The sequence below is a fragment of the Trachypithecus francoisi genome, unplaced genomic scaffold (assembly GCF_009764315.1).
Source record: "Trachypithecus francoisi isolate TF-2019V2 unplaced genomic scaffold, Tfra_2.0 Lachesis_group5, whole genome shotgun sequence".
Classification (NCBI taxonomy): domain Eukaryota; kingdom Metazoa; phylum Chordata; class Mammalia; order Primates; family Cercopithecidae; genus Trachypithecus; species Trachypithecus francoisi.
This window is the reverse complement of record NW_022681470.1, coordinates 133,904,971-133,932,600: the sequence shown is the minus strand read 5'-3', so window position 1 is coordinate 133,932,600 and position 27,630 is coordinate 133,904,971. Positions and strand designations below refer to the sequence as shown.

The 27,630-nt window shown below is 52.0% G+C and overlaps 1 protein-coding gene across 1 annotated transcript; it reads left to right on the top strand.

The window, feature by feature from the left end:
• Positions 1–1,106: 1,106 nt before the first annotated feature.
• On the top strand, positions 1,107–3,847 carry KLF2 (Kruppel like factor 2). Its single transcript, XM_033200695.1, has 3 exons — positions 1,107–1,302; positions 1,533–2,346; positions 3,171–3,847. Exons 1-3 carry the CDS (start codon positions 1,228–1,230, stop codon positions 3,344–3,346), a joined length of 1,065 nt encoding a protein of 354 aa, XP_033056586.1. The 5' UTR covers positions 1,107–1,227; the 3' UTR covers positions 3,347–3,847.
• Positions 3,848–27,630: the final 23,783 nt, after the last annotated feature.

The following is a 27,630-nucleotide window of genomic DNA, read 5'->3' as shown; positions in this document are numbered from 1 at the left end:
ACCCATTGAGCAGCATTGTCCTCTGACGCCCCCGATGCTGGAGTTGTACTGGGGGAATGACTGTCATCACCGGTCATTCTGAGTTCCTTAATTCGCTTATGCAAGTTGGTAAAGGAACCCAGCCTGCCTGTGCCTGCTGGACCTCCAACTTCTCCCAGCCACCTCTGCCTCAGTTTCCCTGCACTTGACGGGCTGGGGAGGAGGGAGTGGGCGTCTCAAATGTCAAAGATTTAACGTGTCTTGATGTTGCCACACAAAAGTTTTGTTTGTTTTCTTGAGTCTCCTCTGTTACCCAGGCTGGAGTGCAGTGGTGTAATCATAGCTCACTGCAGCCTCGACCTCCTGGGCTCAAGCGATCCTCCCATCTCAGCCTCCCACTATACCCAGCTAATTTTTTTTTTATTTTTTAAGAGATGGGGGCCACTGTGTTACCCAGGCTGGTCTTGAACTCCTGGTCTCGAGTGATCCTCCTGTCTCAGCCTCCCAAAGTGGTGGGATTACAGTGTGAGCCACGGAGCCCGGTCTACACAAGGTTTTTTTTTTTTAACAGGGTGATGTGCACACGGTGGCGCCCTCTGGGTGGTCCCACGACAGATGAGGGGCCCAGCCTCACCCATCCATGAATCCTGGAGACTCCAGGCTTCCCATCCACCCAGTGTTCTGCGGACCTCTGAAGCTGGAGCCAATCTCCCCTTCCGTGAAGGGATCCGGGGAGGCCGCCAAGCCCGGTGCTCCCCTGAGTTTCCGAGAGGCCCCGACACCGCCCCCGCTCCAGGTCCCCGGGATGCTCGCGCAGGCGGGAGCCCGGGGCGCCCGGGGGATCCCTGGGCGTCACGCCGCTGTTGTGGAGCGCGTGTTGACAACGTCGCCTGGGAGACCGGCGGGGGCGGGGCCCGGGGAGCGGGAGGCGCGGCCCTGGCTGCGCGCGAGGGGCCGGGCTGTCAGCGCAGGGCCCGGGCCGACGCAGTGGCCACGGCCGCCGCCGCCCGCCGGCTTATATACCGCGGCTAAATTTAGGCTGCGCCCGGAGCTCGTCCCCATCCGGGACGCGTTTCCGCCGCCGCCGCTTTGGCCCGGCCCCCGCGCGCGCCGCGCCTATAAGGCTTGGGGCGCGCCCGGCCGCGGCCCACAGAGCCGTCCCCGCCCGCCCGCGCCCCGACCGGCCCGGCCTCGGGCAGCCACTCACCGGTGTCCCCCGTCCGCGTCCTTCCTCCCCGGGTCCCAGCCATGGCGCTGAGTGAACCCATCCTGCCGTCCTTCTCCACTTTCGCCAGCCCGTGCCGCGAGCGCGGCCTGCAGGAGGTGAGGGCGGCGGGGACTGGGGGGCGGCCGGGACCGTGGGCGGCGGGCTCGGGGTAGTAGAACGTGGGCTGCGGGGTGACAGGACGCGAAGGCGGGGACTGCAGACTCAGGAGAGGATGCGGGCCACGGGGATCGCGGACTTAGGGTGGTAGAAGGCGGGCAGCGGGGGCGGCAGGCAGCGCCCCCCGAGCCCCGCCACCCGCTCACGCCCATTGCCCTGTCGCCCGCAGCGCTGGCCGCGCGCCGAGCCCGAGCCCGGCGGCACCGACGACGACCTCAACAGCGTGCTGGACTTCATCCTGTCCATGGGGCTGGACGGCCTGGGCGCCGAGGCCGCCCCGGAGCCGCCGCCGCCGCCCCCGCCGCCTGCGTTCTACTATCCCGAACCCGGCGCGCCTCCGCCCTACAGTGCCCCCGCGGGTGGCCTGGTGTCTGAGCTGCTGCGACCCGAGCTGGACGCGCCGCCGGGGCCCGCACTGCACGGCCGCTTTCTGCTGGCGCCGCCCGGCCGCCTGGTCAAGGCCGAGCCCCCTGAAGCGGACGGCGGCGGCTACGGCTGCGCTCCCGGGCTGACCCGTGGACCGCGCGGCCTCAAGCGCGAGGGCGCCCCGGGCCCGGCGGCTTCGTGCATGCGAGGTCCCGGGGGTCGTCCCCCGCCGCCGCCCGACACCCCGCCGCTCAGCCCCGACGGCCCCGCGCGCCTGCCCGCGCCTGGCCCGCGCGCCTCCTTCCCGCCGCCCTTCGGTGGCCCCGGCTTCGGCGCGCCTGGGCCCGGCCTGCATTACGCGCCGCCTGCGCCCCCAGCCTTCGGTCTCTTTGACGACGCGGCCGCCGCCGCGGCAGCCCTGGGTCTGGCGCCCCCCGCCGCCCGCGGTCTCCTCACGCCGCCTGCGTCCCCACTGGAGCTGCTGGAGGCCAAGCCAAAGCGCGGCCGTCGCTCCTGGCCCCGCAAACGCACCGCCACTCATACCTGCAGCTACGCGGGCTGCGGCAAGACCTACACCAAGAGTTCGCATCTGAAGGCGCATCTGCGCACGCACACAGGTGGGCGGCACGCACGCGCAGGCAGCGCCAGATGGGGGACGCGCGAGGAAGGTCTGATTCCCAGCGCGCGCCAGAAAATGAATTTAGGACCTCCCTTGGGGCGTGGCTCAGGGGGATCTGGCTGGGGGCGCACGCTTAGGACTCCCTGGGAGGCGTGGCTCGGGAGGTTGGTTGGGGGGCACCCAGGAACCCTCACTTAGGAGGTGTGATCCGAGAGGCTGGGGTGGGGGCTCGCACGCTTAGGACAGAGGAGTCCTCAGGAGGTTGGGAAGGGCACTTGGAAAACCTCCTGGGGGCGTGGCTAGGGAGACAGTCTCAGAAAGTTGGGGAGGGGGAGCAGGCTTAGGAGCCTATGGGCGAGTGGCTCAGAATCCCCGGGGCTGAGGCTCGGGTCGTTGGGGAGTAGGTGAGCGTTTAGGAACCCCGGGGAGATGCTGCATCTCCGGAAGTTGAGGAGGGGGCGCAGGCATGGGGCTCCTCTGGGGACAAGGCTCAGGACCTTGGGGAGGGAGTGTGCGCTTGGGAAACCTTGAGAGATTCCGTGTCTTAAAATGCTGGAGAGAGGGTGCATGCTTAGGACCCGTCGGGGGGGCGTGTCTCGCAACAGTGGGGAGTGGACCGTGCGCTCCTCCCCTGGGGGTGAAGATCCGGATTGCGGGGGAAGTTGGGGATGTAGGACAAGGATCCCTCGGGGCGCAACACTTCAGCAGGGAGCGCGTCAAGGGCCTGGCTAGGGATAGGTTGCGCTCGCCGGGGTAGCCAGTGTCCATACGTGCCCTGTCCTGGGAGGGAAACTGAGGCTCACTCTCGCCCCCTCCCTGCAGGTGAGAAGCCCTACCACTGCAACTGGGACGGCTGCGGCTGGAAGTTTGCGCGCTCAGACGAGCTCACACGCCACTACCGCAAGCACACGGGCCACCGGCCTTTCCAGTGCCATCTGTGCGATCGTGCCTTCTCGCGCTCCGACCACCTGGCGTTGCACATGAAACGGCACATGTAGCCGGGACGCCCCTGCCCACCTGCGCGCGGCCGTGGCGGGTCCCATGCGCCGGGCGCGGCCCCCTCCCAAACTGTGACTGATATTTATTGGACCCAGAGAACCGGGCCGGGCACAGCGTGGCTACAGAGGGTCTCTCCCTCGATGATGACGACGACGACGCCACCGCCCCAGCCCCCATCTGTGACTGAAGGCCCGGTGGGAAAAGACCACGATCCTCCTTGACGAGTTTTGTTTTTCAAAATGGTGCAATAATTTAAGTGGCATCTTCTCTCCCACCGGGTCTACACTAGAGGATCGAGGCTTGTGATGCCTTGTGAGAAATAAGGGCCTTAATTTGTACTGTCTGCGGCATTTTTTATAATATTGTATATAGTGACTGTGACAAATATTGTATTACTGTACATAGACAGGTGGGCATTTTTGGGCTACCTGGTTCGTTTTTATAAGATTTTGCTGTTTTTTTTTTTAATTAAAAAGTTTTGCATCTTTTAAAAAAAACCACAGTACTGGTCTGGCTGCTTGGAACTGGGGCCTTGGGGCACTTGGGAGGAGGTGGGAGCGGACAGTTTGATGGAGGGCAGTGCCACTAAAGCATCGTGTGCAGTGGGTCCTGCCTCTGGCCAGCACCGGGACTGCCAGCTGCTGCGCCTGCCTGCCAGGAACCTGTGGGTTTTTCTGTAAATTTAAACACTGCATTTTAGGACTGAGGGAGGGTTATTTTAAGGTTGTTCTTTGAGCCATAAATTGCCTCTTTGCCCCAAAGCTGGGAAAGTGCTGGTCCCACTGACGTGGCCTCCTCTAGGCTGAAGAAAAAAAAAAAAAAAAAAACTTAACGTCTTCCTGGAAGCCTCTGAGGTTTTAGCCAAATTTCTGGAGTGCCAGCTTTTAAATTTTACTTATATTTTTAAAGGGGGTTAACATGCTAAGTTTCTGGCATGTTCTGCCCTTTACTCGTCTTGACATTTAGCAAGTCTTTTCTTAAGGGGTGAGTTCCTCATTCTGCTAGGGGGAAACAGTGAACCCTGCATTCGAGGGCCATGCATGAAGCTCTTTTCCAGATGAGGAAACGGAGGCCCAGAGAGGTAGCTGCAGGGTGGTGGAGTTGGGTTGTTAGCCTGCTCTGTCTGCCTCCAAGGGCCCCTGAACCCTACTGGAAGGGAGTGGTGGCTTTCTACAATTGACCCAGCCGTTGTGTGCCCTGGAAGGCAAGGAGAGAAGCCTCCCCTGTAGGTCTCCTGGTGCAAAAAAATTCACTGCCTCAATGGTGGGAGGTGACCAGTCTGGAACACCTAGAGAGCAGAGGAGATCCCTAAATCCTACTATCCTGAGTGTCTCAGTCAGGTAAGGAGGTATCTCTCCCCCCAGATTTCCCCTGCCACCCCTCACCTTCCCCATTCTCGGGGCCCCGGGTAACCATGACCACCAACCATTGCTCAAGTTTCCAGAAAGTGAAAATAGCTCATAAGCAGTGCCTGCTTTAAAACACTCTCACCCCGTTGCGACAGAGGCTGGGATTTCCTCCCTCCCTCCATCCTTCCTCCTCCCCAACTGGAAACAGCTGAGAGGTGTTTGGTAATCCACAAAAAGCAGAAATACGAGATGACAATCTGATTCATTTTTCGAGAGTAAATAGCCTGGCCTCACTTCCGCTGATGATAAAGGGTGTGAGGGTTTTTAAGCCTCCTGTACCCTCTGTGTACAGCTTCTGCAAAAACCATCCCAAGACAGAATGCTGGCCCCTCCACCTGGGAAGATGATCTTCCTTTTTAAAAGCTGGCCTCTGCAGTGCAGGGGCAAAAGAAGGACTTGTGGGTGGTTTGAAACAATATTTTTTAAGGGTCTCCAGATTTCCCTGTTCAGTTTAAACTTAGCGATCAAGCTCTTTTTCTTGCTTATTTGAAAATGTCCTCCAGGTTTCTCCTGGAAGCCTCTGAGTCCAGTGAAAGGCAAGTCGTTAACGGGGCTGAAGCTGTTGAGTTTCTGTTTCTTGCATGTCTGTTCTGTTGGAGAACAGACAGAATAGAAAGTGTGATCGTTGCACACACAGTTGTACGTTTCAGTAAGAGACAGGCAGCGCTAGGTCATACTGACTAATCCAGAAATATCCCATCATCATTTTTTCTGCCCCTTTCTGACACCCAAATGCCAGTTTCCATCAAATATCTTCTGGATCTGTGATGCTCAGTGGAGAGTGACCCAGTCTGGGGACATTTTTGGTTGTCAGCTGGGGGGTGGTGCTGATATCTGGTGGACAGAGGTTGAGGACAGCCCCCACTGCACAGAATGGCGCAGCTCTGAATGTCAGCAGTGCTGAGGTGAGACATCGCCTCTGGTTCCTAAAAGATCATTGCTTTTATCAGCAAGAAGGTAACTCTGTGCCAGGAAAGCAAGCTTTGGTGGCAAATGCCACCCACAAAAACCTACGAAGAAAACCTCACCCTGAGGCCATCTTCACCTAGGATTCTACAACCCGATCCCAATACAAGTTTTTCTTTCTTTCTTTCTTTTTTTTGAGACAGAGTCTCACTCTGTTGCCCAGGCTGGAGTGCAGTGGCACAATCTCAGCTCACTGCAACTTCTGCCTCCCGGGTTCAAGCAATTTTTCTGCCTCAGCACCCCGGAGTAGCTGGTATTACAGGTGCGTGCCACCATGCCCGACTAATTTTTGCATTTTTAGTAAAGATGGGGTTTTGCCATGTTGGCCAGGCTGGTCTCGAACTCCTGACCTCAGGTGATCCACCCACCTCAGCCTCCCAAAGTGTTGGAATTACAGGCGTGAGCCACTGCACCCAGCCTCTCTCTTTCTCTCTCTCTCTCTCTCTCTCTCTCTCTCTCTCTCTCTCTCTCTCTTTTAGAGCAGGGGATTTGTGGTCACTGGCTGAATTACTTTTCATGGCTGTGATTTTCGCTGTATTCTTTCTTTTCCCCAGGCAAAGTTATAATCATTTGTCCATGCTGTTTTTCCCCTAGTGACACATTTGTATTGTCATTTTCATGGCTGCATAATATTCCTTTTACTTATGGCAGTAGTTATTTTTGCAAACAAGCACTGTGGGTAAAAGGGTTGACAAGGGTGAAGGTTTCGTTTGGTTTGGTTTGAGACAGGGTCTCATCTGTCACCCAGGCTGGAGTGCAGCGGCACAATCACTACAATCTTGACTTCCTGGGTTCAAGTGATCCTCCTGCCTCAGCCTCCTGAGTAGCTGGGACTTACAGGCATGCATCACCATGCCCAGCTAATTTTTTTTTTTTCTTTTTTTCTGAGATGGAGTCTGGTTCTGTCGCCCAGGCTGGAGTGCAGTGGCCGGATCTCGGCTCACTGCAAGCTCCACCTCCCGGGTTCACGCCATTCTCCTGCCTCAGCCTCCCGAGTAGCTGGGACTACAGGCGCTCGCCACCACGCCCGGCTAATTTTTTGTATTTTTAGTAGAGATGGGTTTCACTGTGTTAGCCAGGATGGTCTCGATCTCCTGACCTTGTGATCCGCCCGTCTCGGCCTCCCCAAGTGCTGGGATTACAGGCGTGAGCCACCGTGCCCAGCCACCCAGCTAATTTTTAAACTTTTTGTAGAAGTGGGATCTCACTGTGTTGCCCAGGCTGGGCTCAAACTCCTGGGCTCAAGCAATCCTCCCGCATCAGCCTCTCAAAATGCTGAGATTATAGGTGCAGATCACCAAGCCCAGCTATGGCAGGGGGCGAGGGAGAGGTGACAGTTTTTAGGGGCTTATTGGCATGGTGCTGGGGAGAGATGTAGGAACTATTTTTCTGCTAGGCATTTCCTGTAGTTCTGGGGGCCCCAGCACCCAAGCAAGCTGCAGAATGATGTGGTGTGAAGTGGGAGGAGGAAGGGGGGGTTGTCAGAGGGCAAGATGTCTATGGGCTCACCCCTGACTCAGCACCCAGCCCTGTCAACACAGTTGAGTCAGCACCCACGCCTGGCAGCCCCAGGTGGAGTCCCAGGACCATAGGCTCGAGCTGGCTTGTCAGGTGCCAGGGCTGGGTGGCTCTGATTGCCCCGGCCTGAGCTGTGTCAGCTGTGCCAGATCAGTGAGCATCAGCCTTGGAGCTAGGCGCGGCGGTGGCTCTCACCTGTAATCCCAGCACCTTGGGAGGCTGAGGTGCGGTGATCTCTTGAGCCAAGGAGTTTGAGATCAGCCTGAGCAACATAGAGAGACCCTGTTTCTGGGAAAAAAATAAAAAATAAAACAAATAAAAAGAGAGAGAGAGAAGAAAGAAAAAACAAAAGACATTAAAGACATTTGGAGTTGAATCATTCTCCAGTACGGGGCCGTCCTGTGTACTGTAGTGTTCAACAGCAACCCTGGCCTTCACTGACTCAATGCCAATTAACACCCATCCCCCGGCCAGATCTGGTGGCTCACACCTGTAATTCCAGCACGTTGGGAGGCTGAGGTGGGTGGATCACTTGAACTCAGGAGTTCGAGACCAGCCTGGCCAACATGGTGAAACCTTGTCTCTACTGAAAAAAAAAAAAAAAATTAGCTGGGCGTGGTGGCAGGCGCCTATCATCTCAGCTACTTGGGAGGCTGAGTCAGGAGAGTCACTTGAACCTGGGAGGCGGAGGTTGCACTGAGCTGAGATGACACCACTGTAGTCTAGCCTGGGTGACATAGCGAGAGTCCATCTCAAAAAAAAAACAAGAAAGAAACCCTCAGATCAGCTGTACGACTTTGCCTGCCTACGCCTTAGTTTCCTTGCGTGGAAAATGGGTTTGCTACCTTGAAAATGAAATGAGAGACTCAAGCTCAGAGCCCACCCCTGGGGTGTGGCCAGCACCGTGAGTGTCCCCTGATAAGGTGGGTGTGCTTGAATTTTAAAGCCCCTTCCTCCCTCTCTCTCCCTCTCCCCACGGCCCTCTTCGCTCATTCATTCATTCGTTTACCGTTCATTCAGCAGATGCTCCAGATGCTGCAGCCTCTCACTGAGTCCTGGCCAACAGATGTGACTCAGAATTTCAAGAGTGACTCTGGCCGGGCGCAATGGCTCACGCCTGTAATCCCAGCACTTTGGGAGGCCGAGGCAGGCGGATCGCCTGAGGTCAGGAGTTCGAGACCAGCCTGGCCAACCTGGTGAAACCCTGTCTCTACTAAAAATATATAAATTAGCTGGGTGTGGTGGCTCACGCCTATAATCCCAGCTACTCGGGAGGCTGAGGGGCGAGAGGTTGACGGGAGGCAGAGGTTTCAGTGAGTTGAGATCGCACCACTGTACTCCAGCCTGAGAGACAGAGCAAGACTCTGTCTCAAAAAAACAAAAACAAAAAAAAAAACAAAAGTGACGCAGCCTCTGGGCCTTGTTCAGAGTCAGTGCCAAAATGTTTGTCACGTGACCTAACTTCGTGCTAAAGGTGGCCCCTGTGACTCGAGCTTGGGTGCTTTCGTTCTAGGCACTTTCAACAAACTATCCCTTTCAACCCTCCCCACAAGCCTGACGGTAGCCTAAGCAGCCCCATTTTCGAGGCGTGGAAAGTGAGGTTTAGAAAGGGGAAGATGGCCGGGCGCGGTGGCTCAAGCCTGTAATCCCAGCACTTTGGGAGGCCGAGACGGGCGGATCACGAGGTCAGGAGATCAAGACCATCCTGGCTCACACGGTGAAACCCCGTCTCTACTAAAAATACAAAAAAAAAAAAACTAGCCGGGCGAGGTGGCGGCGCCTGTAGTCCCAGCTACTCGGGAGGCTGAGGCAGAGAATGGCGTGAACCCGGAGGCGGAGCTTGCAGTGAGCTGAGGTCTGGCCACTGCACTCCAGCCTGGTGACAGAGCGAGACTCCATCTCAAAAAAAAAAAAAAAAAGAAAGGGGAAGATTAGCTGGGGGCCCGGTACAGGTTTCAGAGCTGAGGCTTCAACCCGGGTCTGCCTGGCCCGGCCACCGCAACTCCTCCGGTGCCTAGAAACATCTGAATGCACTAATGCATCAGGTTTGCCCTGTTTCCCTCCACATACAGGTTCTGGGGGTTCCTGGAAGCCCTGCTGAGTTCCTTCTAGGCTTTTTTCTAAAAGGAACTGGGAAGCCCATTTTCCAGGAATATCCCAGACAGGGAGGGACAAGGGGCCAGGGAGAGGCTAGGTGAATAGGGCTCCCTGAGGTGCCGCATAAGAAGTTAAGAGGAGGCCGGGCACAGTGGCTCACGCCTGTAATCCCAGCACTTTGGGAGGCCGAGGCAAGTGGATAATTTGAGGTCAGGAGTTCGAGACCAGCCTGGCCAACATGTTGAAACACCGTCTCTACTAAAAATACAAAAATTAACTTGGCATAGTGGTGGGCATCTGTGATCCCAGCTACTTCGGAGGCTGAGGCAGGAGAATCGCATGAACCCGGGAGGCAGAGATTGCAGTGAGCTGAGATCGCACCATTGCACTCTAGCTTGGGCGACAGAGGAAGACTCCATCTCAAAAAAAATTTTAAAAAAGAGGAACCTGGGGGCTAGGCGCCGTGGCTCACGCCTGTCATCCCAGCATTTTGGGAGGCCAAGGCGGGTGGATTACTGGAGTTCAGAAGTTCAAGATCAGCCTGGCCAACATGGTAGAACCCCATCTCTACTAAAAAAAAAAAAAAAAAAAAAATTAGCTGGGCATGGTGGTGCACGCCTGTAATCCCAGCTACTCAGGAGGCTGAGGCAGGAGAATCGCTTGAACCCAGGAGGCGGAGGTTGCAGTGAGCCAAGATCTCGCCACTGCACTCCAGCCTGGGTGACAGAGCAAGACTCTGTGTCAGAAAAAAAAAAAAAAGCTAAACATGGAATTGCCACAGGCCCCAGCGATTCCATTCCTCAGTACAGTCCTAAGAGAAATGAAAACCGGGACACAAACAGATACTTGCACACGCGTGTTCGAAGCAGCACCATTTATACCCGCCAGATGGTGGAAACAGCCGAAATGCCCATCAACTCATGAATGAATAAAAGTATGGTGTATCCATATGACCCAGTGGTTTTTGTGTTTGTTTTTTGGGATAGAGTCTTGGTCTGTTGCCCAGGCTGGAGTGCAGTGATGCAATCACAGCTAACTGCGGCCTCGAACCCCTGGGTTCAAGCTATCCTCCCGCATCAGCCTCTGGGGCTGGTTCTTACTGGGGGCTCCCCTGGGTGCAGAGGCCAAGCCCAAGCTGGTGCCAGTTAGGGAGCCATTCTTAGAGTTCTAGAAGGGATACTGAACCCAGGAGGCTGGAGATAGGGGTCTCACCAACTCTCTGCTCGTAGCCTGAGCTCTTTCTCCAGCGTGATTTGATCTGCCCCATCACCCTGTTCTCTTCTCTCTCATCCCATATTTTCTTTCTTTCATTCTTTCTCTTTATTGTGATTAAATATACATAACATGAAATTGACTGTTTTTGTTTTGTTTTGTTTGAGATAGGGTCTCACTCTGTTGCCCAGGCTGGAATGCAGTGGTGCAATCACAGCTCCCTGCAGCCTCGACCTCCCCAGGCTCATGTGATCCTCCTGCCTCAGCCTCCAGAGCAGCTGGTACTGGTGTGCTACTATGCCTGGCTAATTTTTCTATTTTTTGTAGAGACTGAGTCTCACTGTGTTACCCAGGCTGGTCAAAAACTCCTGGGCTCAAATGAACTGCCCACCTTGGCCTCCCAAAATGCTGGGGTTACAAGAGTGAGCCATTGTGCCTGGCCAAAATTCACTTTTTTTTTTTTTTTTTTTGCGACAGAGTCTTGCTCTGTCATCCAGGCTGGAGTGCAGTGGCATGATCTCGGTTCACTGCAACATCCTGCCTCAAGTGATTCTCCTGCCTCAGCCTCCCAAGTAGCTGGGACTACAGGCACTTGCCACCATACCCAGCTAATTTTTGTATTTTTAGTAGAGACGGGGTTTCACCATGTTGGCTAGGCTGGTCTCAAACTCCTGACCTCAGGTGATCTGCCCGCTTCGGCCTCCCAAAGTACTGGGAATACAGGCGTGAGCCACCGCACCTGGCCCAAAATTGGTTATTTTTAAGTGTACAGTTCAGCAGCATTAAGTACATTCACAGTGTTGTGCAACCTTCACCACCACCCATCTCCAGAACTTTTCCCTTCTTCCCAAACTGAAACTCTGATCCCATTAAACACTCACTTCCCATTCTCCCTGAGCAGCTGCTGGCCCCCACCTTTCTTCCTTCTGTCTCTACGAATTCGAACACTCTGAGGACCTCCTAGGAGTGGAATCATACAGTATCTGTCCTTTCCTGTAGCTTATTTAACTCAGCATAATGTCTTCAAGATTCATCCACGTGGTAGTGTGTGTCAGGATTTCCTTCCTTTTTATGACTCAGTAATATTCCATGTGTGGAAGGACCACATTTTGTACATTTGTTCATTCTTTGATGAACACTTGCTCATTTCCCCCCTTTGGCTGCTATGAACAGGAGTGTGCAAATACCCATTCCAGCCCCTGCTATCAGTTTTTTGGGAATGTGTCCCTAACAGTGGAATAGCTGGATACCCTTTTTTATTTTTTGTTTTCATTTTTACTGTTAGTATTTTTTTTTTTTTTTGAGATGGAGTCTCGCTCTGTCACCCAGGCTGGAGTGCAGTGGTGCAATCTCGGCTCACTGCAAGCTCCGCCTCCCGGGTTCACGCCATTCTCCTGCCTCAGCCTCCCGAGTAGCTGGAACTACAGGCACACACCACCAAGCCAGGCTAATTTTTTTTGTATTATTTTAGTAGAGATGGGGTTTCACGGTGTTAGCCAGGATGGTTTTGATCTTCTGACCTCGTGATCCGCCTGCCTCAGCCTCCCAAAGTGCTGGGATTATAGGTGTGAGCCACTGCGCCGGGCCTACTGTTAGTATTTTTTGAGACAGAGTCTCACTCTGTCGCCCAGGCTGCGGTGCAGTGGTGTAATCTCGGCTCACTGCAACCTCCACCTCCCGGTTTAAGCGATTCTCCTCCCTCAGCCTCCCAAGTACTGGGAATACAGGCGTGAGCCACCGCACCTGGCCCAAAATTGGTTATTTTTAAGTGTACAGTTCAGCAGCATTAAGTACATTCACAGTGTTGTGCAACCTTCACCACCACCCATCTCCAGAACTTTTCCCTTCTTCCCAAACTGAAACTCTGATCCCATTAAACACTCACTTCCCATTCTCCCTGAGCAGCTGCTGGCCCCCACCTTTCTTCCTTCTGTCTCTACGAATTCGAACACTCTGAGGACCTCCTAGGAGTGGAATCATACAGTATCTGTCCTTTCCTGTAGCTTATTTAACTCAGCATAATGTCTTCAAGATTCATCCACGTGGTAGTGTGTGTCAGGATTTCCTTCCTTTTTATGACTCAGTAATATTCCATTGTGTGGAAGGACCACATTTTGTACATTTGTTCATTCTTTGATGAACACTTGCTCATTTCCCCCCTTTGGCTGCTATGAACAGGAGTGTGCAAATACCATTCCAGCCCCTGCTATCAGTTTTTTGGGAATGTGTCCCTAACAGTGGAATAGCTGGATACCCTTTTTTATTTTTTGTTTTCATTTTTACTGTTAGTATTTTTTTTTTTTTTTTGAGATGGAGTCTCGCTCTGTCACCCAGGCTGGAGTGCAGTGGTGCAATCTCGGCTCACTGCAAGCTCCGCCTCCCGGGTTCACGCCATTCTCTGCCTCAGCCTCCCGAGTAGCTGGAACTACAGGCACACACCACCAAGCCAGGCTAATTTTTTTTGTATTATTTTAGTAGAGATGGGGTTTCACGGTGTTAGCCAGGATGGTTTTGATCTTCTGACCTCGTGATCCGCCTGCCTCAGCCTCCCAAAGTGCTGGGATTATAGGTGTGAGCCACTGCGCCGGGCCTACTGTTAGTATTTTTTGAGACAGAGTCTCACTCTGTCGCCCAGGCTGCGGTGCAGTGGTGTAATCTCGGCTCACTGCAACCTCCACCTCCCGGGTTTAAGCGATTCTCCTCCCTCAGCCTCCCAAGTAACTGGGATTACAGGCATGCACCACCTCACCCAGCTGATTTTTGTATTTTTAGTAGAGACGAGGTTTTGCCATGTTGGCCAGGCTGGTCTCGAACTCCTGACCTCAAGTGACCCTCCGGCCTCAGCCTCCCCAAGTGCTGAGATTACAGGCATGAGCCACCATGCCTGACCTGGGTATCCTTTTTTAAACTTTATTCATGGCTGCTGATATGCTCAAAAGAGTTTTTCTTTCCTGAGCAGCTCGCCTGAGAGCCACTGACCCAGGCTGAGCATTTTCTGCAAGCATCCCTGAGGGTTCAGATTCACACCAGCCGGCATCTGTCACCTCAGCCTGCAACATTCTGGGCCTCGGTTTCCTCTTCTTCGAAATGGGGTTGACAGCGCAGAGCAATGGGAGCACGGCCAGGGCCCTGGCCTTGGGGGCCGCCCGGAAAGCAGGGTTTTGTAGCAGGCTGGGTTGTGCAGAGAGGCAGGGGCCGTCGGGGAGATGGACGGGCCTGCGGTGGAGGTGCCACTCACACCCGGCACACCCACCCGCCGCCTGCTCAGCCCACAGCCTGCTCTGCGCAGCCAGCTCCCCTCCCCACCCAGGCCCCAGCCATCCCAAGACAGCCTCCTGCAGAGGGGACACAGACCCCTGGACACCAGACCCAGAGGTTCTTAGACAGGCTGGAGACTAAGCTGAAAAGTCCTCACTCTGCAGGGTGGGGAAACTGAGGCCTGGGTATCCAAATCCTCCGGCAGACAGACGCCAACCAACCTTCACGGGTCTTGGGGTCTTCCTGAGTCACAAACACAAATCCCACAGGAAGAGCTGGTCCCGCAGGTGAGGTTCCGGCCGGGGATGCCGCTTGCCAGGATTTGACCCCATTTTAACCTAGAACAGCCAGGTATGCTGGCTCATACCTGTAATCCCAGCACTTTGGGAGGCCAGGAGTTTGAGACCAGCCGGGGGAACACAGCAAGACCCCATCTCTTAAATTAAAAAAAAAAAAAATTAGCCAGGCATGGTAGTATGCAACTATAGTCCCAACTACTCGGGAGGCTGAGGTGGGAGGATGACTTGGGCCCAGGAGTTTGAGGCTGCAGTGAGCTATGATTGCCCCACTGCACTCTGGTATGGGCGACAGAGCAAGACCCTCTCTCTAATAAATACATAGATAAATTATTTTTATACTTTATTATAAAATTATAAATTTTATAAAATTTAATTTAATAAAAAAAGCAAGGTAGCTCATGCCTGTAATTCTAGCACTTTGGGAGACCGAGGCAGGCAGATCACTTGAGGCCAGGAGTTCGAGACCAGCCTGGCCAACATGGTGAAACCCTGTGTCTACTAAAAAAAAAAAAAAAAAAAAAAAAAAATTAGCCGGTCACGGTGTCGTGCAGGTACAGTCCCAGCTACTCAAGAGGCTGAGGTATGAGAATCACTTGAACCGGGAGGTTGGAGGTTGCAGTGAGCCACGATCACGCCACTGCACTCCAGCCTGGGCAACAGAGTGAGACCCTATCTCAAAATAAGTAAATAAATAATATAATCTAGAACGATGTGAACAGAACATTGCATTGACATTTTGTCAATTGCCACAAAATTGACATTTTGTCAATGGCTTGTCATTGCAAGCCATTTTTTTTAACCTCCCCACCACCTCCCCTCCTTTTTATAAAAACATGGGGAGTCTATAAATCCACGAGACCTAATAAGCAGCTGTAGGACACTCCACACAACAGAAGGACACACTTTCTTCTTGAGAATGCGAGGAACATTCCCTGGGAGAGGCCAAAGAAGAAATCCAATGCATTGAAAAGGATCGCAATTCTATGAAGTATTTTCTGTGACCACAATGGAATGAAATGAGAAATCAGAAACAGAGAGGAATTTGGCAAACTTAAGAAATATGTGGAAATTCAAGAATGCACTTGTAAAGACAAAGAGGACCTACTCCGAGATTCATCAGAAAATCCTAGTGTTTGAGACCAGCCTGGGCCACATGGTGAGACCCCATCCATAGAAAAAATACAAAAAATCAGCTGGGCATGGTGGCGGGCGCCTGTAATCCCAGCTACTCGGGAGGCTGAGGTGGGAGGATCACTTGAGCCAGGGAGGTGGAGGCTGCAGTGAGCCATGATTGCATCACTGCACTCCAGCCTGGGTGACAGAGTGAGACCCTGTCTCAAAAGAAAAAAAAAAGGGGGGGGGTGGGCCATGTGCAGTGGCTTACACCTGTAATCACAACACTTTGGGAGGCTGAGGCAGGTGAATCACCTGAGGTCAGGAGTTCAAGACCAGCCTGGCCAACATGGTGAAATCCCATTTCTACTAAAAATACAAAAAAAAAAAAAAAAAACCACAAAAAAACAAACTAGCTGGGCATGGTGGCAGGCACCTGTAATCCCAGCTACTCAGGAGGCTGAGGTAGGAGAATCACTTCAACCGGGGAGGTGGAGGTTGCAGTGAGCCGAGACTGTACCCCTGTATTCCAGCCTGGGCAACAGAGCGACACTCCACCTCAAAAAAAAAAAAAAAAAAGACAAAAAAGAAAATTCTAGCAGTGGGAAGGTCCTTTAGGGGCCTGAGCTCCTGAGTGGGGACCAGTCCGGCTTTGTGCAGGGACTCAGTGCACCTGGGGCTCTCTGCAGATATGAGATGTGCATGAGCTCTTCTGGGTGTTGACCTACTGAGTTCCAAGGGCTCCTGTGCGGTTGTGGCTTCTAGTGGATGATTCCCCCAAGATCACTGTGAGGAACACCGAGAGTGGCTGCTCCCCATAGCTTCAAGGCTGCCAATGGGGACTCCACTGCAAGTCCGCTTCTGGGGGGCTGCCAGCTTTAGTCAGGGCCAGCATCCCCTGCTCCCACCCACATTTCCAGGTCCTACAACTCCTGTGGCCCTTCCCCAATCCCACATCTTTGCACAGGCTGTTCCTTATGCCAAAAAGCCCTTCCTGTGTGTCCGTGGGGCAGATGCCAGTCCACCCCCCGAGGCCTGGCTGCGGCATCACCTCCACTGGGAAGCCTGCTCTGATTCCCATAGAAGCACCCCAGTCAGCCCTGTGCCAGCTTGGACCTCACAGGGTGGCTGGCTCCTCCATCCCACTAGGCTGGGCAGCAGCAAAGAGGGGTGCTGAATGACTCGGGGGACCTGATTGACAAAGGGTCAGGACCGTGAAGGGGACAGTGGTTTTACTCCCCTGTCATAGTCAGAGAGAGCAACACACAAAATCCAAGGCTTCCTGGGATGACAGAATTTCTGACCCCAAGGCCAAGATGATGCTGGGTAGGGTGTGCAGCGTGTGCGTAGACGGGACTTGGATCCGATGGCCCTGGCTGCCTGGAAATGCTGGGTAGAGCACGTAGTGTGCAATGTAGACAGGATTCAGAGTCCCTCAGCCCTGGCTACCCCTACCTCTGCCCCTTGCCCCTGGCCATGGCCCTGAGCACACGCCTAGCCCTCTCTGGGCCACAGCTCCCTCCCACCAGGGCTGGTGAGAAAAGTAAACCGAGAGCGCTGTTTCCTGCCACCCTGCTAGGCGCTCAGCCTCCCTCCACCCGCATCCTCTCGAGGGGGTAGAATCCCAACTGGGGGCCCTCTGGCAGGGTCTGGGAGCTGGCCCGCGAGCAGGCACTCAGGCTCGGCTGGCCATCCATCTGCGGGCCACTCTGAGATACGCGGCTCTAAACGGGCACAGTCATTCAGGAAACAGCGCCTCACCCACCGAGTGCCAGGCGCCACTCCGCAGGCGGCTGTAATTCCGCAGGCTGCCTCCTGAATTGCCCTCCGCTTTCAACCTTGACCCCAGGTTGGCCTTTCTGGGGACTGTCCCAAGATCGAGAGACACACTTCACAGCCAAGCCCTGTCTGCAGCCCCAGAGCTATGAGATGTTCCAGCTCCAGGCAAAAAGCTCGGGAATCAGAAGTCTGGCCAGCCTCATCCCACTCCTCTTGGCTTTAACGTAACTCAGAGGCACCAATCCTGGCTCTTGGGACAGAATTCTCCACATTCCCAGTGTGTTTCCGTTGAACCCCAAACCACAAACACATCCTGACATCTCATTTCCTCAATGCGCCCTGGTGGTGACTCGGGCCACCTTGCCGGGGGCTCATTTTGAGTCATACAGAGATTTGTCGAAGGAAGGGTTTCTCATCTCAGAAGTTGGAGACCGTTCCCACCCATCTCTCTCGCTGCATCTGTACAAGAATTGCTGGCGAGGCTGCTATTCCCTGATGCTTGGATCTGAGCTCTCAGTGACTCGGGAGGCACTGGCCCGGGGCCCTGGACAAATCTAAGTTCAGTTCCTCATGTCACCACTGTCAATCTCAGGCACGGAAAGGCGGCTCTCAGCGTCTTTCCTCCTCTGTAGAGCTGGGCTCTTAACAGCTCTCTTGGCCGGGCTCTGTCTCTAATGGATGGAATCTGAGCTATGCCTGGCACATAGTAGGTGCTCAGTGAAGGAATGCTGGCCATTAGTAAGAGAGGGAGACAGGGCTGGGCATCGTGATGTGTACCCGTGGTCCCAGCTGCTTAGGAGGCAGAGGCAGAAGGATCCCTAGAGGCTAGGAGGTCGAGACTGCAGTGAGCTGTGATTGCACCGCTGCACTCCAGCCTGGGCAACATCCTGTCCTTAAAACAATGATAATAATTTATTGAACTCCGGACCTCAGGTGATCCACCTGCCTCGGCCTTCCAAAGTGCTGAGATTATAGGCATGAGTCACTGTGTCTGGCCTAATAATAACCTCTAAAAAATTAATCTAGGCCGGGCGCGGTGGCTCAAAGCCTGTAATCCCAGCACTTTGGGAGGCCGAGACGGGTGGATCATGAGGTCGGGAGATCGAGACCATCCTGGCTAACACGGTGAAACCCCTTCTCTGCTAAAAACTACAAAAAACTAGCCGGGCGAGGTGGCGGCGCCTGTAGTCCCAGCTACTCGGGAGGCTGAGGCAGGAGAATGGCGTAAACCCGGGAGGCGGAGCTTGCAGTGAGCCGAGTTCGCGCCACTGCACTCCAGCCTGGGCGACAGAGCGAGACTCCGTCTCAAAAAAAAAAAAAAAATTAATCTAAACATAATTTCTAGGCTGGGTGCAATGGCTTATGCCTGTAATCCCAGCACTTTGGGAGGCCGAGGCGGGCGGATCACCTGAGGTCAGGATTTTGAAACCAGCCTGGCCAACATGGTGAAACCCTGTCTCTGCTTAAAAAAATGATAATAATAATTAGCTGGGCATGGTGGTACATGCCTGTAGTCCCAGCTACTGGGGAGGCTGAGGCAGAAGAATTGTTTGAACCCAGGAGGTGGACGTTGCAGTGAGTGGAGATCATGCCACTGCACTTCAGCCTGGGCAACAGAGAGAGACTCTGTCTCTAAATAAATAAATGAGAGAGAGAGAGAGAGAGAGAGAGAGAGAAAGAAAATCCAAGGAAACAAGCCCATTCATTCTACTTAATTCTGCTGGTCTCTGGGAGGCAGCATTTCTAAAATGGAAATGTGCATCTCCTTTGATGCTTTTTTTTTTTTTTTTGAGACGGAGTCTCGCTCTGTCGCCCAGGCTGGAGTGCATTGGCCGGATCTCAGCTCACTGCAAGCTCTGCCTCCTGGGTTTACGCCATTCTCCTGCCTCAGCCTCCCGAGTAGCTGGGACTACAGGAGCCTGCCACCTCGCCTGGCTAGTTTTTTGCATTTTTTAGTAGAGACGGGGTTTCACCGGGTTAGCCAGGATGGTCTCGATCTCCTGACCTTGTGATCCGCCCGTCTCGGCCTCCCAAAGTGCTGGGATTACAGGCTTGAGCCACCGCGCCAGCCTGGTGCTTTTTTAAGTGGGAGAGGTCCCTGAAGATTATTGCCTGGAGGAAAAGTTTTGGTAATTAACTTTTATTGTTTACTTGCTTAAGAAACAACTGGGGGCCCAGAGCAGTGAGTGGCTCTTGCCTGTAATCCCAGCACTTTGGGAGGCCGAGGCAGGCAGATTACTTGAGCCCAGGACTTCCAGACCAGCCTGGACAACAAAAATTGGCCAGGCATGGTGGAGTGCACCTGTAATCCCAGCTACTCGGGAGGCTGAGGCGGGAGGATCACTTAAACCCGGGAGGCAGAGGCTGCAGAGAGCCAATATTGGTCCACTGCACTCCAACCTGCTGGGTGACAGAGTGAGACTGTCTCAGAAAACAATTGGAACGTTCATCAAAGCACTATTCATAACAGCCAAAAAGTAGAAACAACCCAAATATCCATTAGAGAATGAATAAGAAAACTGTGATCCATCCACATAATGGAATATTATTCAGCCATGAAAAGGAATGAAGCACTGATCCATGCTACAATGTGGATGAGCCCCCAAAACACGCTGAGTGAGAGAAGCCAGACACAAAAGCCCACGTAGTGTGAGAGTCCATTGATATGAAATGCCCAGAACAAGGCCAGGCGCGGTGGCTCACGCCTGTAATCCCAGCACTTTGGGAGGCCAAAGCGGGCGGATCACAAGGTCAGGAGATCGAGACCATCCTGGCTAACTCGGTGAAACCCCGTCTCTACTAAAAATACAAAAAATTAGCCAGGCGTGGTGGCAGGCGCCTGTAGTCCCAGCTACTCAGGAGGCTGAGGCAGGAGAATGGCGTGAACCTGGGAGGTGGAGCTTGCAGTGAGCTGAGATCCGGCCACTGCACTCCAGCCTGGGCGACAGAGCGAGACTCCGTCTCAAAAAAAAAAAAAAAAAAAAAATGCCCAGAACAGCCGGGGCTGGTGGCTCACACCTGTAATCCCAGCACTTTGGGAGGCTGAGGCGGGTGGATCACCTGAGGTCGGGAGTTCAAGACCAGCCTGACCAACATGGAGAAACTCCGTCTCTACTAAAAATACAAATACAATTAGCCAGGCATGGTGGTACATGCCTGTAATCCCAGCTACTCGGGAGGCTGTGGCAGAAGAATCGCTTGAACCCGGGAGGCGGAGGTTGCGGTGAGCCGAGATCGTGCCATTGCACTCCAGCCTGGGCAAAAAGAGCGAAACTCCGTCTCAAAAACAAAAACAAAAAACAAAAAAGAAATGTCCGGAACAGGCAAATCCATAGAGACAGGAAGCAGATGAGTGGCTGCCAGGGGCTGGGGGAGGAGAATGGGGAGTGGATGCTGATGGGGACAGGGTCTCCTCTTGGGGGATGCAAATGTTCTGGAATTAGACAGAGGTGATGGTTGCACAACATTGTGAATGCACTAAATGCCACTACATTGTACACTTAATGGTTAGTTTCATGTGATGTGAATTTCAGCTCAATTTCAAGATTTAAAAAAAGCAGTCCAGAATAAGTTGCTTCTGTTGTAAAACGTTACTTTTTTTTCCAGAGGGAGTCTTGCTCTGTAGCCCAGGCTGGAGTGCAGTGGTGCAATCTCGGCTCACTGCAATCTCCACATCCCAGGTTCAAGTGATTCTCCTGCCTCGGCCTCCTGAGTAGCTGGGATTACGGGTGCCCGCCACCATGCCTGGCTAATTTTTGTATTTTTAGTAGAGACAGGTTTCACCATGTTGGCCAGAAGGATCTCAAATGCCTGACCTCAAGTGATCCACCCGCCTCAGCCTCTTAAAGTGCTGGGATTACAGGCATGAGCCACCACGCCCAGCCATGTTACTATTTTTAATACAATTCTTCTGTCAATATAAAATAATATTTGGACCAAGTATCCATTGATGAATGGATAAAATGTGGTCTATCTATCCAGAAAATGGAAGTATTCAGTTTTTAAAAAGAAAGAGATTCTAGGGCCGGGCACAGTGGCTCATGCCTGTAATCCCAACACTTTGGGAGGCCGAGGCGGGCGGGTCACGAGGTCAGGAGTTCGAGACCAGCCTGGCCAACATGATGAAACCCCATCTCTACTAAAAATACAAATTTAGCAAGGCATGGTGGTGCGTGCCTATAAACCCAGCTACTCGGGAGGCTGAGGCAGGAGAATTGTTTGAACCTGGGAGGCGGAGGTTGCAGTGAGCCGAGATTGCGCCATTACACTTCAGCATGGGTGACAGTGCAAGACTATAACTCAAAAAAAAAAAAACAAAAAAAACCCCAAAGATTCTGACACATGCTCCAACAGGAATTATCCTAAGTGAAATACGCCAGACACAAAAAGAGAAATACTGTATGAGTCCACGCATCAGATTCATAGAGACAGAAAGTAAAATGGTGGGTGCGAAGGGCTGGGGGAGGAGGAAATGGGGAATGAGTGTTTAGTGGGGGCAGAGTTTCAGTTTTACAAGCTGAAAAGAGCTCTGCCGCGTAACATGAATGGACTGGGGTGAGCCATGAGGACTGGAGGGCCCTGAGACAAGAGAAAGGATGACAGTTCCAAGGCTTCAAACAGATGCTCCGAGAGAACCAGTCCTCAGAAAGGCTGAGAATCCCTGGAATTTTTCCTGGGCTGGAAGGGATCTGCTCTGTAGCTTAAAGGCCTTGGCCAAGGGCCTGAAGACCCACCCATCTTTCAGGCCCCGAGCACTCCAACTCCTCAAATTTAAACGCAGGCGCTTTCTACGCATGAGTGCCAAACCATTTCCAGTAAGTCTCATTGTCAGCTATAAAAATAACCACTGTCGAAGCAGAGACAAGCTCGTGATGCAGCCAGGCAGTGCCACAGAGAGGCAATGGCATCTGTCCCCGTCAAATGGAAAGTCCCCTGGCCAAGCTCCTGAATTCAAGCGAACATCTTGGTCTTGGATGTGACCACCTAGTGCTTGGTCCATAGAAGGCACCCAGGACACTTGAGCCCCCGTCTCTCCCATGACTTTCGTATAATGGCACGGAATGGAGACGCAGGGCTGGGACTTCCCCTCCACCACACCGGTTTCCTTTACAAGGGGATTCCATTCCTATAATGAGGAATAATGTAGTAGCTTAGTTAACGTAGACAGAGCCACACCTCAGTCGGTTCTTGGGTAGTAGAGATAGAATATACAAGCCCTGCTTGAAGAGCCCAAAGCAATCCCTGGATAGTAACCATAGCTTTAGTATGGGCTGGGCGCAGTGGCTCATGCCTGTAATCCCAGCACTTTGGGAGGCCGAAGCGGGCGAATCATGAGGTCAGGAGTTCGAGACCAGCCTGGCCAACATAGTGAAAGCCCGCCTCTACTAAAAATACAAAAAAAATTAGCTAGGCATAGTGGCGGGCGCCTGTAATCCCATCTACTAGGAAGGCTGAGGCAGGAGAATTGCTTGAACCCGGGAGGCAGAGGTTGCAGTGAGCTGAGATCGCGCCACTGCCCTCCAGCCCGGGTGACAGTGAGACTCCATCTAAAATAATAATAACACCACCCATCTGAATGAATAATAACAAAACCAGTACCACTGGCTGGGATGCGGAAGTGGGGTTGTGGAGAATTGCTCAATGGTACAGAGTGTCAATTTTGCAAAATGAAAAAGCTCTAGAGATCTATTGCAGAATGGCGTGAATATATTTAACGTTACTGAACCATGCACTTAAAAGTGGTTTAAAAGAAAAAAGTGGTTAAAGTGGTAGCATGCACCTATAGTCCCAGTTACTCCAGATGCTGAGGCGGGAGGATTGCTTGAGCCTAGGAGTTTGAATCCAGCCTGGGCAATGTAGTGATACCCTGTCTCTAAAAAAATAAAAAAGATTAAAAATTTTTATAAATTAAAAATAAATTTAGGCCGGGCACGGTGGCTCACGCCTGTAATCCCAGCACTTTGGGAGGCAGAGGCGGGTGGATCACGAGGTCAGGAATTCGAGACCAGCCTGCCCAATGTGATGAAACCCCGTCTCTACTAAAAAATACAAAAATTAGCCAGGTGTGGTGACGTGCGCCTGTAGTCCCAGCTATTCAGGAGGCTGAGGCAGGAGAATAGCATGAACCCAGGAGGCAGTGCTTGCAGTGAGTGGAGATCGTGCCACTGCACTCCAGCCTGGGTGACAGAGCAAGACTCCGTCTCAAAAAAATAATAATAATAAAAAAATAATAAAAATAAATTTAGGCCAGGTATGGTGGCTCACACCTGTAACCCCAACACTTTGGGAGGATCCCTTGAGCTCAGGAGTTTGTGACCAGCCTGGGCAATGTAGTGAGAGTCTATCTCTAGAAAACATACAAAAATTAGCCAGGCATGGTGCAGCGTGCCTGTAGCCCCAGCTATTCAGAAGGCTGAAATGGGAGAATCACTTGAGCTTCGTGGGCGAAGGCTGCAGTGAGCCGAGATTGCACCACTACACTCCAGCCCGGGAGTCAGAGTGAGACCCTATCTCAATAAAAATAAATACATATATAAAATAAAATAAATGAATACATTTTTAAATGGTTAAAATGGTAAGTTTCATGTTTTTTATCATAATCATTATTATTATTATTATTATTATTATTTTTGAGACAGAGTCTTGCTCTGTCACCCAGGCTGGAGTGCAGTGGCACAATCTTTGCTCACTGCAACCTCCACCTCCCAGGTTCAAGCGATTTTCGTGCTTCAGCCTCCCAAGCAGCTGGGATTACAGGTGTGTGCCACCTCGCCCCACTAATTTTTGCATTTTTAGTAGAGATGGGATTTCTCCAGACTGGCCACGCTGGTCTCAAACTTCTGGCCTCAAGTGATCCTTCCGCCTAGGCCACCCAAAGTGCTAGGATTACAGGTGTGAGTCTCTGAACTTGGCCATAATTAAAAATTTTTAATTAAAAAAAAAAAAAACCAGCCGGGTGCAGTGGCTCACACCTGTAATCCTAGCACTCTGGGAGGCTGAGGTGGGCAGATCACAAGGTTAGGAGATTGAGACCATCCTGGCTAATACGGTGAAACCCCGTCCCTACTAAAAATACAAAAAATTAGCCGGGTGTGGTGGCAGGCGCCGGTAGTCCCAGCTACTCGGGAGGTTGAGGCAGGAGAACGGTGTGAACCTGGGAGGCGGAGCTTGCAGTGAGCCAAGATCGCACCACTGTACTCCAGCCTAGACGACAGAGCGAGACTCCATCTGAAAAAAAAAAAAAAAAAAAAACCACTACTACTGTTTCTACTACTTTACTTGAGCATCTAGAATATGCCCTGAGGGATAGCTGTTATACCTCCAATTTTTTTTTTTTTTTCTTTTTGAGACGCAGTCTGTCTGACTTGACCAGGCTGGAGTGCAGTGGTGTAATTTCGGCTCACTGCAGCCTCCACCTCCTGGGTTCAAGCAATTCGCCCACCTCAGCCTCCCAAGTAATTGAGATTACAGGCATCCACTATCACACCGGGCTAATTTTTGTATTTTTAGCAGAGACAGGATTTCACCATGTTGGCCAGTCTGGTCTCGAACTCCTGACCTCAGGTGATCCACCTGCCTCAGCTTCCCACAGTGCTGGGATTACAGTCATGAGCCACCGCATCTGGCCAATGACCTCTATTTTATAGATGAAGAAAAATGGGGACTCCAAGTAGTGATTTGAGCTCCCCAAGGTCACACTCTCCAGGGCTGAAGCTGTCTTCACACCAACTCTGACTCAAGGCTGTACCTTTTCCAAGATGCGTGTTGCCTCTCCATGGCTTCAGTATCTTGTTTGGTCTACCTTAGGTGAAAAGAAGCCACAGGTATCTTGCTCCAGGATCTAGAACCAGAAAAGAAACCAGGGTTTTCTGGTCCACCATGTTGTTCTCTTAGAACAAGGATCCTCATTTCCTTTAAAAAGTGTGTTTATAGTTGAACAATTGCTATGTATTGTCTTGAGTCTTTTTTTGGCTCTTGTAGTGGAAATTCTGCCCTTTGTCGTTAGTACAAAGAAATAATGTTCATCACAGACCAGGATCTCAAAGTCCTTATGTTTCTGGCCTCAGAAAGCGCTTTCTCTCCCAGGTGAAGGTTAATGTAGGAATACCAATGGAAAGTCACAGAATTGCTCATTCATTAAACTAGTGTTTCTTGCAATGGTGTTTTAAAAGTTTATAAGAGATATATTATTGATATATAACATATTGATAAAATTACACATTGCTGATATATTATTGAGATATTACGTTAGGGGATTTCTTTTGTTGTTTTTAGAGTTGGGGTCTTGCCCTGTTGCCCAGGCTGGAGAGTAGTGGTGCCATCATAGCTCACCTCAGCCTCAAACTCCTGGCCTCAAGTGATCCTTCTGCCTCAGCCTCCCAAAGTGCTGGGATTACAGGCATGAGTCACTGTGCCCAGCCTGTATATTAGTGTTATTTGAACTAGCATTTCCCCCTTAACTATGAAATTAAGGTTATCAAGAGTGAGCGAAATATTTTAAATAAAGATGAGGCTCACAAGATAATGTTTATTTAATTTTTCTTTTTTTATTATCTGAGATCCTAAAATATGTGTCTTTTTTTTTTTTTTGAGATGGAGTCTCACTCTGTTGCCCAGGCTGGAGTGCAGTGGCAGGATCTCGGCTCACTGCAAGCTCTGCCTCCCGGGTTCACGCCATTCTCCTGCCTCAGCCTCCCGAGTAGCTGGGACCACAGGTGCCCACCACCACACCCGGCAAATTTTTTTTTTTTTGTATTTTTTAGTAGAGACGGGGTTTCACCATGTTAGCCAGGATAGTCTCGATCTCCTGACCCCGTGATCCGCCCGTCTCTGTCTTCCAAAGTGTTGAGATTACAGGCATGAGCCACCGTGCCCAGCCAAATATGTGTCTTTTTAGAGAGTTGAATAATCATCTTAAGGACTTTTAGAGCTAGAAAGGTCTTCACTGGGCCAGCTGTGGTGGCTCACACCTGTAATCCCAGCACTTTGGGAGGCCAAGGCAGGCAGATCACTTGAGGTCAGGAGTTTGAGACCAGCCTGGCCAACATGGTGAAACCCCGTCTCTACCAAAAATACAAAAATTAGCCGGGCATGGTGGCAGGCGCCTGTAATCCCAGCTATTTGGGAGGCTGAGGTAAGAGAATCACTTGAACCCGGGAGGCAGAGGTTGCAGTGAGCCGAGACTCAGGCCACTGCACTCCAGCCTGGTGACAGAACGAGACTCTGTATCAAAAAAAAAAAAAAAGGAAAAAAGAAAGGCCTTCACTGGTTGTCTGGTCCAACCTCCTTGGCCAAATGAGAAAACTGAGGTGCACAGAGGTTAGGCCCGAGGTCATGAATAGAGAGCACCCCTGCACGTCAGTCAGAAAGGAAATCAGGCTGGGCACAGTGGCTCACACCTGTAATCTCAGCACTTTGGGAGGCTGAGGCGGGAGGATTGCTTGAGGCCAGGAGTTCAGACCAGCCTGGGCAACACAGAGAGACCTCATCTCTATGAATTTTTTTTTTTTTTTTTTTTTGAGACAGAGTCTCACCCTGTTGCCCAGGCTGGAGTGCAGTGGTGTGATCTTGGTTCACTGCAAACTTGCCTCCCGATTCAAGCGATTCTCCTGCCTCAGCCTCCCGAGTAGCTGGGACTACAGGCACACGCCACCATGCCCAGCTAATTTTTTGTATTTTTAGTAGAAATGGGGTTTCACCATGTGGGTCAGGCTGGTCTTGAACTCCTGACCTCACATGATTCACCCGCCTCGGCTTCCCAAAATGCTGGGATTACAGGCATGAGCCACTGTGCCTGGTCAATTTTTAAAAAGTAGTTGGGCATGGTGGCGCATGCCTGTGCTTCCAGCTACTCAGGAGGCTGAGGTAGGAGGATGACCTGAGCCCAGGAGGTCGAGGCTGCAGTGAGCTATGACCACACCACTGCACTCCAGCCTGGGCAACAGAGCAAGACTCTGTCCCCAAAACAAAACAAAACCAGAAAGCAAATCAACGAGTGATATTTAAAGACCCACTCGGCTGGGTGCAGTGGCTCATGCCTGCAATCCCAGCACTACTTGTGAGGCCGAAGTGGGCAGATCACCTGAGGCCAGGTGTTTGAGATCAGCCTGGCCAACATGGTGAAACCCTGTCTTTACTAAAAACAAAAAAATTAGCCCAGCGTGGTGGCGGGCGCCTACAATTCTAGCTACTCAGGGAGCTGAGGCAGGAGAATCGCTTGAACCCGGGAGGTGGAGGTTGCAGGGAGCCGAGATCATGCCATTGCACCCCAGCCTGGTCACCAAGAGCAAAACTGCATCTCAAAATAATAATAATAATTTAATAAAAATAAAAATAAAGACCACTCAACGTAAACATGACTCTACCCAGGCAAGCCCACATCACGTCATCTCTTTGGAATACTCTTGCGATAACCATCATATTTCCATTTCCTCTTATATTTTTCCAAAAACAGCTCATGATACAATTTGTACAGGTCCTAGTAACTTTGGGGAAAATTTTGGAAAAAAAAAAAAAAAAAGCAGCATGTTTCAAAGGAACTTGATCTGATAAGGGGCAGAAATATTGACTCCATTATTTCAAGAGGTAGTTTCTTTGTTTCCCAGACGCTTCCTGACAATTTTAAAAATAGCC